Source organism: Alligator mississippiensis, chromosome 12, assembly GCF_030867095.1.
Source record: "Alligator mississippiensis isolate rAllMis1 chromosome 12, rAllMis1, whole genome shotgun sequence".
NCBI lineage: Eukaryota > Metazoa > Chordata > Crocodylia > Alligatoridae > Alligator > Alligator mississippiensis.
In genome coordinates, this window is record NC_081835.1 from 15841693 (window position 1) to 15855333 (window position 13641).

The 13641-nt window shown below is 43.0% G+C and overlaps 1 protein-coding gene across 3 annotated transcripts in view; it reads right to left on the bottom strand.

Annotated features, from left to right (window-relative positions):
• The window catches only part of FGD5 (FYVE, RhoGEF and PH domain containing 5), a 148827-nt gene that overhangs the window by 81040 nt on the left and 54146 nt on the right, over positions 1-13641 (bottom strand). For all 3 annotated transcript variants that reach the window (XM_019499688.2, XM_059716015.1, XM_014605559.3), the window contains exon 3: positions 4488-4617. In XM_019499688.2, coding sequence (XP_019355233.2) covers positions 4488-4617 — 130 coding nt within the window. The remainder of the gene's footprint in view (positions 1-4487; positions 4618-13641) is intronic.

Here is a 13641-nt window from a genome sequence, read left to right on the forward strand (position 1 = left end):
CACTAGGATCTGACCCAGTAAATGACAATTTTTATGTTCTTATATTCTTTAATGGAGGATCTTCCCCCCAGTTCTTGGGATACTCTGGGAAATGCAAATGAAAGATAGTGATGGGTGAAGCTCAAAAGCTTGTGCTTCTTCAGACCTCCTCTGAGCGGAGTATCACAGGATTAGCCTTTCTGAGAAATAAAATTGGTTCTAATTCTGAGCCTGGCTGAAAGTAGGAAGTCTCAGAGACAGCTGTGAAAAGGGAAAGTGAAAGCGCTGGCAAAGTGAGAGCAGTTTTGGAGTCTGGAGCACTCTGCGGTCTGAACGGCAGTGTTCCTACCTAGATATGCACTCTTTTAAAGTTCAAGGCCGTGTGGCTCCAGGGTAGTAGATTTTACCATTAGAGCAATGAGGACCAGCTGCAGAGGTTAGGGTTTGGGTCAAGTTAATTGTGTGAAAAGGTGGCTTTTGGTTTTGAATCCCAGGTTTCAGATGTTTCTCTAATACAGATGCAGCACTACATTAGTACCAATGTACTAATGTATCTTTTCTAGTACTAGATGAAGCTTCAACTGTGCAGAATTGCAGGGCACTTTTACATGTGCTCTGGGGGTAGGGGTGGGTCACTTTAATTAGAGCGTATTGTCTATCAGCATCCCCATGCTTCAAAATGGCAGCGGGGGCACTTGAACAAGCACCCTTGCTGTCATTTTGAAGTTCAGGGACACTAATGCACGAGACGTGGAGGCTGGCTGGAGCATGGTAATTACAGCGCATCAGAGCAGCTTCCTGGCACATCTACACTCTACAGGCACCTACAGAGACTAGAAAAAAACTACAGCCCCTTAGTTGTCTTAGCCTGACACCATCTGTCGGAGAATTAAAGAAGGGACTTCAAATCCTTGCTTGATGAACGAAAGTAGATGCTCAAAATCAGTTTTAAACAGAAGAACCAAGAGCACCAAGTGATTGCTGATGATGCACACTCAGGGTTTAGGATACAATCAGTGAGTGCATCTACACAAGATGCTTTACTAAGGAGCTAACTAATTAGCCCTGGACTAAAGTGTCACTGTCTACACATGTGCTCCTATTAGGGTGCAGTATACTAACTCCGCTGTAGGATAGTACTGCCCAACACAAGCACTGTACCGTCTTACAGAGGAGTATGTACTGTCTTACAGAGGGGTAGTTACACATGAAGAAACTCATGTGTAGATGGTGATGGGGCTGGCTGGGGCATGAGAGTGCTGCAGTGTGGGGGCTGCCTACCAGCTAGCCCTACCCTGTAGCATGCTTGTGCCCCAGCCAGCCTCTCTGCAGCACACAGAGCCAGGTTGGAGCAGACCTGGGCTGGCATGCTGACCCCGGGGGCCCCCTGCCAGCCAGGGCTGCTCCACCCTGGTTCAACGTGCTGTGGTCCTGGGTGCACATGTAAACACTGTACCCAGGAGCAAAAAAATTCCAGCACAAACTGCACCAGAGTGTATTGCTACATGCTGTTTACATGTGTAGATGCACCCAGTGAAACTAAAGAAGCTATTCAAAACGGGGGCCTGGTGTTCCACTTCTTCACACTGTTTTTATTTAAATCCAGTTCCAAAGATGCCTACCAAAGTTCAACACATCCTCCTGAACCGCAAGCGAGAAGCGTCAACTGCTCTGTTGTTTTTTTTCCTCTGCTAGACCTAGGCTGGTCTAAGACTATTGGACCACTGTGAAGAAAAATCTGTAGCAGTTTTCTAAAACTGCTGCACCAAGACTACCCCAAATGTCTGATGTTGGCTGGGATTCAAATTGTTTACAGACGGAGGGTGCCAGCAAGTCCTAAACATTCCTCTGCACTCACTTGAAGCTCATCCCCAGGAGAGCACAGATTCAAAGGGAACCAGCTGTTGAAACAATTCCAGGAAAACTGTGTACAAAGCAGATTTTTTTAACTTGTAAAATGAACGTTAAAAAAGGAACACTGGGAGAAAAAAAGCCCTCTGCAAACTGGAAGCCCTTTGGAAATCTCCAACCAGTAGGCAACAAAAAAGGAAAGCGAGAGAGGAAAGCACCATACCTAGCTATTGATAATCCACATGTCATTAGCATGAAGTAAGCCTAACCCAGCCAGACACAAGTCAGAATCGCATATTCTGGACACAGTAAAAAAGATCTTATCAACTAGGTGATTTCATACCTTTATTCAAGCTAATTTTCTCTCAGGATGGGGAAACTATAAACCAAAACAATAACCCCCAGGGATTTAAAAAAAAATCCAGATTCAACTCTTGCTAGGCTAGCCCAAAACAGTTGTTTTAACAAGATTAGCTCATTTCCAAATCCATGGTACTATTTTTGGCATCTGGACCTAAGGACCTCTGCCAGTTCTCCCAGAGTGACAGTGCTTCTGAACTCTTTCATGTTTTACAACTGCTTCATGTTGCACTGAGTAGTTTGCTACAAGAGGGATACATCACTTCATCCGGTAGTTGAACAATTTTTCTGTACTTCATCATTGCAAGGCTGGGTTTTGACAGAGCAGCTAATGTCCCCTTGGCACCCAGAAGATTTGCGTGAGAAGACAACAAAAGGAGGCGGGAGGGGAGGGGGCAGGAAATACAATCCACTGTCAGTATTCTGCACAGATACTGGCGTTCTCCGAGGCAGGGGCTATGGAGGGATGGGATTCATTCCATTCACAATCAATTACGGTGGACCGACTGACAGCGAAGACTCGGCAGAGCTGGAGGAAGAAATCCGTAATGGTGCAATTCCAGCAAACAAGTGGCTAAGCCAGAGGTGAATCTCTAGTTTCCAGCCTTTGGTGCTCACGAGTTCTGTTTTCTGTGGAGCCAGGAATACACAAGCCGTGACTTTGGGTATATCTACACTGCAGACTGCAGGATGTAGTATAGGGATATTTGAGCTAGCTATAAATGATCTGGCTTGGATATCAGAAACGATCTGGCCACGGCCATTCAGTGTGGACTAATTTACTGTGCCAAGTTGCACCCCTACCTTTGAAGATATACCCTGATTCATAGCAGGGTATATTAGGCAGTGCTGAGCTCTGTGCTGCTGTGGTTAAACTGCTAATACTACCCTGCCTACAGTACCCTTGTTTGCAGCTAACTTGCATGTCTCTGCTCTACACCGCAGCGTAGACATACCCTTCGAGAGCTGATTCAGCAGCCAGGTGGCCAAGAATCAGAGGGTGCTGCTTTTAGGTAGCTTTCCAGGAGCTTGCAGAAGCTGAGACTTCAATAAATGTGCTGTGACCACTGTTGGCCTGTAGTCCAAGTGCAGTCAGACAGGGATACCTGCCTTGGCCCAGCAGTATGAGCTTTTAGTGCGCTGCCAAGGCAGATAATTGATTTTAGTTTGGCTTTGGAGTAGGAGTGAGACCTGAAGTGCATATTTGCTCTTGCTAAGCCTTGTATATGCTGCCTTCCAGCTGTGGTATTTAAACAGTGTAGCTACCCAAGCACAGTGAGTCTATTAGAAACTGTGGAGTGCTGGGAGGGAGGCATTTAAAACATATAATTTTCCAGGATCTTCTGAGAAACATAGTAACAAAATTCAAATTCACGGGGTGAGTCTACACATGCAGTGGACTGTGCAGCTGTTATTGCACAGTCATTTAATACTTACTTAAGCAAGTACTAAATGATTGCGCAATAATCAGTATTACCATGCAGTCCTGATGCAGCACAGCTATATTTAGCAGCTACTGCGCAGTAGCATCGGCATCACAATTCATGCCTGGCTATGCTACGTTGCTGTAGCAATGCGCTACAGTGATGTAGCATCTTGTGTAGATGCCCCAATGGAAGCTAGAAGTCACCCCCAAATTTAAGGCAAATTTCCTTTCTTCACATTGGAGTTGAGCTGCAAGTTTTTCTTAAGTTCTCCTATGGCATCGCAGTAAACATTGGCACCGAGGGACTCAATCAGAGGTTAGACACTGCAGCAGATAGACAGATATTGCACATGGGTGGAAACTGGATTTTTTGATTCATAACAAACTCAAAACTTTTTCCTGTTCAAAATCAAAACTAAAAAAAAGAAAGGTAATTTCTTGTGGAACAAACTTCTGAAAAAAGTTGCTCATTTCAAATTATTCAAAACTTTTTATTTAGATCAGATTGAAAATCTTAGTTTTGAATTTTATTTTTTTTAAATGTTATGCTATGCAAGATATTATATAATCTAAAAGAAAAAAATGCAATGAAAAGCTCACTTAGAAACAGAAAGTTCAACTGCTTCATTCTGGACAGAGGTAAAGAGTTTTTTAACCTGATCAAAACAATTTTGTTTTTCAGATTTTCTTTTTAAAACTCTTCACTTTTGTTTAAGCTGGCATGTTTAAGCCAAGGATTTACTTTCCAATGAGTCTATGGTTTCTGAAAGATAAAACTGTACTTTTGGGAAATTCCTAGTTTGCTTTTAATTTTCCTTTTCTTTCTCCAGGAGCAATTCAGGTATTTCCCACGTTGCTCTAAATCTTTTACCTTATGGATGAGGCTCGAATCCCCCTGGCTGCTTTCTTCATCCTCTGAACTTTTCTGTTCTTCATCTGATGTGACATCCTCCACAGGTATCATGGAGATAGGGCACACCTTGTAAGGTTCGGTGTAGGCACTAGAAATAAAAGGAACACATCAGTTTGCATGCCATCCCACCACCGCGAGTGTATCATCATTACTATTCAGATATGAGACTTCCATGTGCTGTCTAGACACAGGCAGTGACAGGCAAACCCAGCAAGGCTGTTAGCCCAGGGGAGCAAGATTTCCAGAGCTTCTTGGTGTTTCTTGGTAAATTCAGAGGCAAGTATGAAAGTGAAATATAAGAGGCGGTGAGATGAAAATTCTTCACATCTCCCATAAAGTTTGGTTCTCTGGTTCAACTCAAAGGTTTGAAATAATTGGAACTAGTTTGCCTTTTCTCAGATACACCCACCTCAAAAAGATGGCACTAAAATAATAATTATTACTAACAATGCTAATTAAAGATAGGTCTTAGAGATGATGATGATGGGCTTTCCAGGAACACGTCCTCTAGATAAAGAGAACACCATAATAATACCAGTTACAATGCTTGGAATCAAGGCCAAAACCTCAGGTCTAAATATCCTTGAAATGTTTTAGTGGTATCTGAATCTGGATTCAAAATCATAGATTCAAAGATTTAAAGCCAGAAAAGACCATTATGACCATCCACTCTGATATCCTGTTTTATGTAGGGCAGAGGACTTTGCAGAATTTGTTTTCATTAGAGCACATCTACTTAGAAAAATCATCCAATCTGGATTTAAAAAGTCTGGTGATGGGGAACCTGCCACAATTTATCATGCTGGTAAATTGCTCCAGGGTTAATTACTTAAACTGATCTGTTAAAAATGTCCATCTTAAATCTGAATATGTTTAGTTTCAATTGCCAGCAAATGGATATTGTTATTTATATCTTGGTCTGCTAGCCTGAAGAGCCCTACAGTGAAGACCCCCGAGAGTTCAACCTATTTAATTTATCAGGGAGATGAGTAAGGAATGATTAGATCCTCAGTAGGGATCAGGCCTCCAGTGACTGGATTCCCACAGGTACAACAGAGAAGGGTGATTTTAAACAGGTAACACGAACATATCTTTCTGCCTTTATTCATAAGGGCCCAATCCAAAGCCTACTGAAGACCATGGGGGGTGCTGGAACAATGAAGACTTACTCGTCTTTGGATTTATTAGGCTTAAATATCTTTTGGAGAAATTTCTGCTATGGTGAAACTTTTCCCTCCCCCCCCATTTATTTCTAGACTATTAGAAAGTTCTGTCACTGCTTGTCCACACAGTGGGAATCTTTCTAACATAAGAGGCATCCAAAAGTGGCCCCTGCTATTGTCAGCAGAGAGGCTGAACTGATGGTTCAGTTCCTAGGCATTGTCTTCCCTTGTTTATTATTAGTGCCTGTGGCTTTTTTCAGTGCGAGCAGCATCAAGGCACTTCCTAATTCCTGCCTAGCTACAACAACAAGGGAGGATCAACTCCACCCCTCACTTCCAGACCGTTATGGGCAGTCAGCGCTATATTATTGAGTTCCGAAGAGATCGCTTTCTCCCCTGCCTGTCCCTGAAATACATACAATTCTCAGGCCAGCTTATCTTCACTGACCTGCTCATTGACCAGAGGAATCTAAGAATACAGGGTGTTTATAAAGTCCATATGCAACTTTAAACTTTAATAACTTTGGATGTACACATGATGGAAGCAAACTGTAAATGGCAGTTGAAAGCATAATTCATTAAGTTTTAACACAATATATTTCATACAGTCAATTTCTGAATGTCAGCATAACCGCTGTCTTTTGTGATGCATTATTCAATCCGATTCCTGGACATAAGGAAAAACTTCTTTACTGTCTGAGCCCCTAAGGCCTGGAATAGGCTCCCTCCAGAGGTGGTGCAAGCACCTACTCTGGACTCCTTTAAGAAGCGTATCTTGCTGGGATCCTTTGACCCTAGCTGACTTCCTGCCCTTAGGGCAGGGGGCTGGACTCAATGATCTCCCAAGGTCCCTTCCAGCCCTAACGTCTATGAAATCTCGGAAATTTCCCAACTCATAAAAAACATTTTCTAGTTGCTGCTGAGTGATTTAATGAATCACTAAGGTACTAACTCTTTTCCTATCTCTGCACCTCTCCCCCCGCTTTATTCTCAACCAACATGCAAGCAATTGCCTTCCCCATTTCCACTCCACATCTTCTGAAAGCCCAGCTGTTTGAAAGGCCATATGACCTCATTCCATGCTATGGGCTGGTTTACAGTGGTATAACTCCACTGATGCCAGCCTGTGGATTATAAGATCTTTGACTTCAGAGACTATGTGATAAGTTTGATGCAGTTGCCACAAAGCACTGTGTCTCTGTGTATGCCCTCTCTAAATGGACGGTAACAATTCTCTCACACTGTTATCTATGACAAACTGAGAAGGATAGTGGCAAACAAGGCAGGGAACTGATTAGGGAGGAAGTGCTGGACCATAATGACCAAATCCTTTGACATAACATACTAGGAATCCAATGATCCACCTCTGGGTTATGTAATGAACGGTATCTGTTTATTTTCAGGACACACTATCAAAAGCAGAGAGTATGGAGGCTGGTATATGTCTGTGCTAAATGATAACTGCCCTACTCACTGTGTGGACTGTTTGTGTGATATCACTCAACGAGGTAGCTGAAAACCCTTATTAATTTTTGGCACATGAGTCACTGGCAAAGTGAAAGACTAATTTTTCAATTCCTCTTCCCACCCTGTGAGCATGTGGATTCTTCCACTTCTGCGACCCTCTGTGTTTTCTCTGACGTCTCTGGCTGAGCAGCATATTCTAGGCTCCTATGGCTGGTGGGTCTTCAAGCAACAGAGTAATCACCTACACTAATGATTGAAACCACAACCTGTCTGAAGCTACTCTTCCCCACCCCTTTGCATGCAGGAGGAATAACTCCCTGGAGGTTAATCCAATTGTGTAATGGAGACCCAAAATAAGTGACAGCAGAACTGAGAGCTGCCCCTAGAGCCTCTTGAAAGCTACTTTGCCTCATTAGTGGGGTTCAGGGCAAAGACAGCAATAGTTATCCTATACTGATGTAAGGGAATGTTCCTGACAAACATGGTATTTTTCTGTCTCTCTTTCTCCAGCCTTGTTGGTTGCGTTAGTGAACCAGGGAAATGGAATCAGGGAAAATACTGTGTATTGAGATTCAAAAGACTTGGAGGCAGAGTTCTTTTAGGAACCTTGCAGATGCAGAGTCCTTTACTTTATGCCCTGTTTAGATGTTCTCCACCATTAATAAACTTGAATGAAAACCATGCAATGATGTTGATGCAAAGAACAGTTCAGCCTCAGTTATTGTGGAGCTACTGACTTACAGAAAGCAGTGAATGATCTACCTCTTGGTCCAGCTTTGGTACATCATACAATATGCTCCATGGGCAGGCTGAAGTCATAGGGTACTGGCTTCACATAGACTATAAATGTTTGCGAGGGGAATCTATACCATGTGAGATGTATGAGGACATTCTAGTGATGGGTACTATTCCAGTGTCAATGACAACAGTGATGACACGTTAGCACTTCAAGTTCTGTAATTAAAAAAGTTGAGAGTCCCTTTCTCTTTCCTTCTGCCCCAGAGAAGGCGCCATTTGAGTTTGATCAAAGGGCCATATTTTATCTGAAAGAGCTCATCCATCTCTACTTATAAATGTTCATGAGTTAAACACAAAGAACAAAAAAAGCCCCTGAACTCCATCTTATTCTGCCCATGTCCTTTGGAATTTGCCTGCTTAAAGGACTAATGATCATTTTGTTTAGCATCCACTGTGACATGTCGACCTAGATCCTGGGAAGGAAGAAAGATTTGAAAATCTGAAGCCTCCCAAAGGATTATAATAATATAAAAGCCCATATCTTATAATTATATTATGTTTTTTTAAAATGACAAGTGATTTAGAGAAATTATCTGCTGAATGGGGCTGGAAAGAAATGTGAATGAGAGATGATTTTTGGTGCCATAGACATTCAGGCCACATAAACTGTGCAATTACAAATGCATCCCTTCTGCAACCATTCATATTTGACCCTGGTTATTTATGATGGGCAATATCTTCTCCTTCTCAGCAAGCTATTATTCTCTATAGCATAAGAATTTTAAGCAGAAACAGTCTTGGAAAGGGCACTGGAAGAGGGCAGAGGAGCTCAGCTAAGCATTTGTCTCTGCTCAAGGATACAAACCAGAGGGCAGTAGGGCAGTAATAGAGAAATAAGTGTGTTTAATATCTCCTTTAGTCCCGTATCAGAGATCAGACAGCACATGGGTTGCAGATGCAGGGAACTGTCTGTCTTTAAGCTTATGTGTCTGTGTAATCAATCTTAGATCCTGCTCGGGGGTCCCCTATAAACAGAGGAGCAAAAAGATCTTGCTTTACAAGACATGCTGAAGTCTTGATAGCAGAATGGAGAACAATGCTTTTTTTAACTTAATATTGTGCTGTATCATTACATCTAGGAATCAAAATAATTTTCCTTTCTTTCCTTCCCACTCAGGGGTATCCTGGGAGTGTGTCTTTTAATGCTCTCCATGGCCTAGTGCTAACCTGTTGTTGAAGGATTTTTTTATATCTGCCTCCCTCTGCAGCAGCTGCTTTCAACCACTGATGGAGATAGGATAGTGCACTCAATGGCCTGCTGGTGTGATGAAGTATGGCAATTCCTATGATGTTCCTATCAACATGGTGAAATAACCATGTGCCATTTCATGATGATGCAAACTGTCCTAAACTGATGAAAAGCCACAATGTAAGATGCAATATCATCACATGATGAAGCTGCATTGTACTGCTGCATTGCAATATCCCACATAAATTCCACGAGTTGATTGCTGCCACAATACCAGGTCAGCCAGCCATGAAATCATGGATGTTTCATGTTTTGTGATGGACATGGCCAGAGTGTGTTAAACTTTCAAGGGTCTGCTTCACAGCGAGAAGGAGGTTCTTTCTGTACATATACTTTCCCCAGCTTTCTTTACATTTGTACACAAAATCCATGAATAACTCAAATTTGCTAAGGGTGGCTTGATTTAAGTCCTCGCTCTGCAGAAGTATCAGCTTTCTTACTGTTTACTTCCAGTACCAGAAATCTTTAGGAGCTCTTGCACATCCACATATTCCTTTCCAGGAGCATGAGGAGTGGATGGGAGATGGGCAGAGCCACTCTCCTGGGCACCTGCTGAAGTCATAGAAGCTAGGACCAGTAACATGGTGGGCATCTCTGGGTCACAGTGCTTCCTAGGGCTACTCATCTATTCCTCTGAAATGTGGGGCAACATTCTCAAGTCCACACAGAAGACTGGAGATGTGGACAGGCAGAGAGATCAGCAGGCAGGAAGTTTTGCCTCCTCTGTGTCAGAGGAGCCTAAGCTTCTCAATTACCTGGGTGAGATGGGAGTCAACCGTTCACTTAGCTCCCCTTGAAGGAGATGGAGAAGTCTTTGACAGTGCTGAACTGTTTTTGTTGGACTGTTTTGCTGCTGAAAAATGGGTCTTCAGCCAAAATAAAAACATGTACAGGAAATATTTTTGGTATGAGTGAAATGTTGGGGTTTTTAATAGAAAATTAACTATTCTGGGCGGGGAGAGGGAAGTCTTAATTTTTCAAGAGATACTAAAAACAGTTTCAGTTTCAGCTTGTCATCGAAAAACACAACCAAAAGAAAAACGTGTGGAAGACATTACAAAAGAAAAAACCCCCCAAAATGAACACTTTCAGTGAAATAACTGGCATTTTTCAATCAGGTCTACCTCTGTGCTTCATCATTAAAACCTCTCAGGTAATATTCCCCTTCTCTTTTACAGGTAATAATTTAAATACTACATATACAGGTAACTTCATATACAGGTATACTACTACTTCATACTACATATACAGGTATACTACATATACAGGAACTTTCTGCAATTAGTAGTACCTATTAGTTCATGGGGTGATGGTAACTCTGATGCCAATGTGCAACCCCTGGTAGATTATTTTTGTTAACTTGCAGATGATAGCTAAGCAGTTCTGTGTATTTCCCCCATTAACTCATCAACGGAGATAAGCTAACAAGTGACAAAGATGCCACAAAGTGGAGTGGCACAGGGCTTGAATGCCTGCTTGGCACAAGTGAAAGCAGCAGCCAAAAAGATCAGGAGGCCCGTGAACAGTTTGGGCACGCTCTCTCCCTCCTCTTGGAGGCTGCCTTTCTGCAGTCTGTAATTGTTTGTCCCAGCAGACGCTGAATTCAGTTTCCTTCTCTCCCTCCTCAAGATAAATTACTGCATTACGTTAATGTAAGAACACATTATAATTTGGGAAGAATGGCTCCGTATATTACTCTGGTAATCATTATGAATGGAGCTATTACAGTAGGAAACCTTACAGTATTCCCTGCCTGTGGCAGAGGGTCTCATTTACCTTGCACTTCAGTCTTGTAGCACTAGCTTATTTTTAAAAGGAAGTTATGCTGTTACGACATTACCTGGCCGTCCTGCTACAGCCAGTGCAGATTGGTCCAATGAGATATTCTCGAGCCCGGTATGGTTCAGGTCCTAGTGCATCTTCCATCACCTTGGGGCACCACCCCATTACACAACAGATCTCACTATCAGAAAGACCTTCCTGATATTTCAGTCTGCATTTTCCTTTGCTGAATTGTATCCCCTCATCTCTAGTTCTGACCCTAGGCTCTTGTATCACCTCACAAATCCTCCTTTCCATAGCCTGGATTCTGCACTGGAACTGGAAGGAACCTGGAATGCAAATCCATCTTTAAAATATCTTTAGTCTCCCTTACTTTTTGCATCTATCTTTGTTTCACCAGTTGCTTTGACAGGCTTAGAGCAGCCCAATGGATGCTTTACATTGTGCTCTTTGCCTAGGGGCTCAAGAGCCTGTTACAACTGCCACAGTGCAAGCTTGCCACCACCACACATACTTTCCCCTGTGCCAGCTTCCAGGCTCTACCTAGTTTCTGCTGTGGCAGCTCTCCACCATGGGACGATCCCCCAGTGTAGCAAACAACTTCATGGACCAAATCCACCAGGTTTAAGGAAGTTTTGGGGTCAGAGTGGCGCAAGGCAGGGCATTGCCCTTAATGCTTTATGCCTTTCAAATGTGAATGACCAGTTATCCTAACCCCACATTACTCATTTAAAGCTGTTCTATAAACTGCTCTCTTTCTTTTGGAAATCACCTGGACAAGTCTTGGCACCTGATAAGATGCTGTGTAAGTTGCCTTTGATATTGTTAAATTGCCACTGCTGCAGGAACCTTCTGGAGGCCTGAGTGGAGAAAAATAAACTGCCTAGTCAAGGCAAAAGAGTCAGCCTGGATTAATGAGGTTCTCCCAGTGATCATGACATATGATCTCATCTCCAATTCTAAGGCTCTGAAAAACAATCACTGCCAACTTCATCTGCTGCAATGCTTTGGGGCAACTTGGTCTGGTTTGCTCCTGTTAGCTTTTTAATTCTGAACATGAAGCAAGAGCTTTGTGGATAATACTGGAGAGGATAATTTGCCCGTGGACTAATTGCAATCTGAATTTGTTCCAGGCAGCCCAACGGTGTTTCTGTGTTCTGTAGCCTCATTGAGACTTTCATCTCTATGTTACCAGTTCAAATCCACCCCAGGAAAACCATGCAAAGCTGTGTGAAATGGGTTGGTGGATAACAGTCTATTTTCAAGAAGGCAAGTATCCCTATCACAAAACCACCATCACAGCTGGTTCTAAGATGTTACCTACATCAAATCTATGCAGAGCAAGGAGGCACCACCCATAAGCACTTCTTATGTCCTCACTCCCTCTCTGCATGTGCCAACTCCCGGAAATAAGGCTGCCTTGGAACTGCCATCAGTTCACACAATGAGCTTTCCTGAAACAAAGTGCTTAAGAGGTGCTTAAGAGGTGCTGGGTCACTTTCTGGGGACCATATTTGCCTCATTTCTGGGATTTAGTGACCATGGAAAAAGGCATACTGAGTGGCTAAGCCTACTGGTAATCTTTGAAACAAAGGCCAAGGATGGAGTGGGCCACAGAGACTGAATTCACCCATAGCTCTTATATGGTCCCATGAAGTGCATGCGGGGAAAATGCCTACTGCAGCTGTTTGATCTATGCTTGCTTTGTAGCTAAACCGTGGACTTCTACTGTCATGAATTGTTAATTTAGTTTCACTATCCTTGACACACAGTTCATAAATGCAGACAAATGGAGATGGTAATTGAGTTTCTGTAAAAGGACACAGAAAATCAGAGATTTCAGAGATATTAGGGCTGGAAGGGACCTCGTGAAATCATCGGGTCCAGATAGAAAAACAGCCATCATAGTCAAGATCTGAAGCTACATTTCAGACCAAATGCTCCTAGAGTTACTGAGTGTATGTCTTGGCACTCAGTCCCCTATTGAGAACATACAATTCATTTTTCCCCAGAATGCATTAGGTACAGTTTCTGTGTTTTGAGGACACACAAACTCAGACATCACTACAACTTGAGAAAACAAAACTCTTCTGTGTGAAAACATCTCATTTGTGCTTGTTACAATTGGATCAGATGAGTGTGTCAGGAAGTGGTTGCAAATACACAGTGGGTGCATCTACCCGATACAATTACTGCGCAGTTGTCTATTTAGCTCTGCAGTGAAGTGTCACTGTCACAAACAAACAGTGCTACTAGGTCAGAGTAAATTAATTAACTCCATGCTGTAGGGTAGTATTGCCCAACAGAAGTACTATTCTATGGTGGAGTTATTTACTCCGCCGTAATGCACATGTAGATTGGGGCTGGCTTGTGCATGAGGGTGCTACAGTGCAGAGCTACCTGCCAGCTAGCCCCACATTGTAGCACCTTCGTGTCCCAGCCAGACTCTCTGCAGCATGTTGAGCCATGGAAGAGCAGCTCTAGGCTGGCAGGCTGAACCCTGCCCCCCCCTCCAAGACCGCTGCCAGCCAGGGCTGCACCACTGTAGCTCAACATGCTGTGGTCCTGGGTGCACATGTAAACGCTGCATCCAGGAGCAATAAACTCTGGCGCAAACTGCACCAGAATTTATTGTATTCAATTAATTTCATGT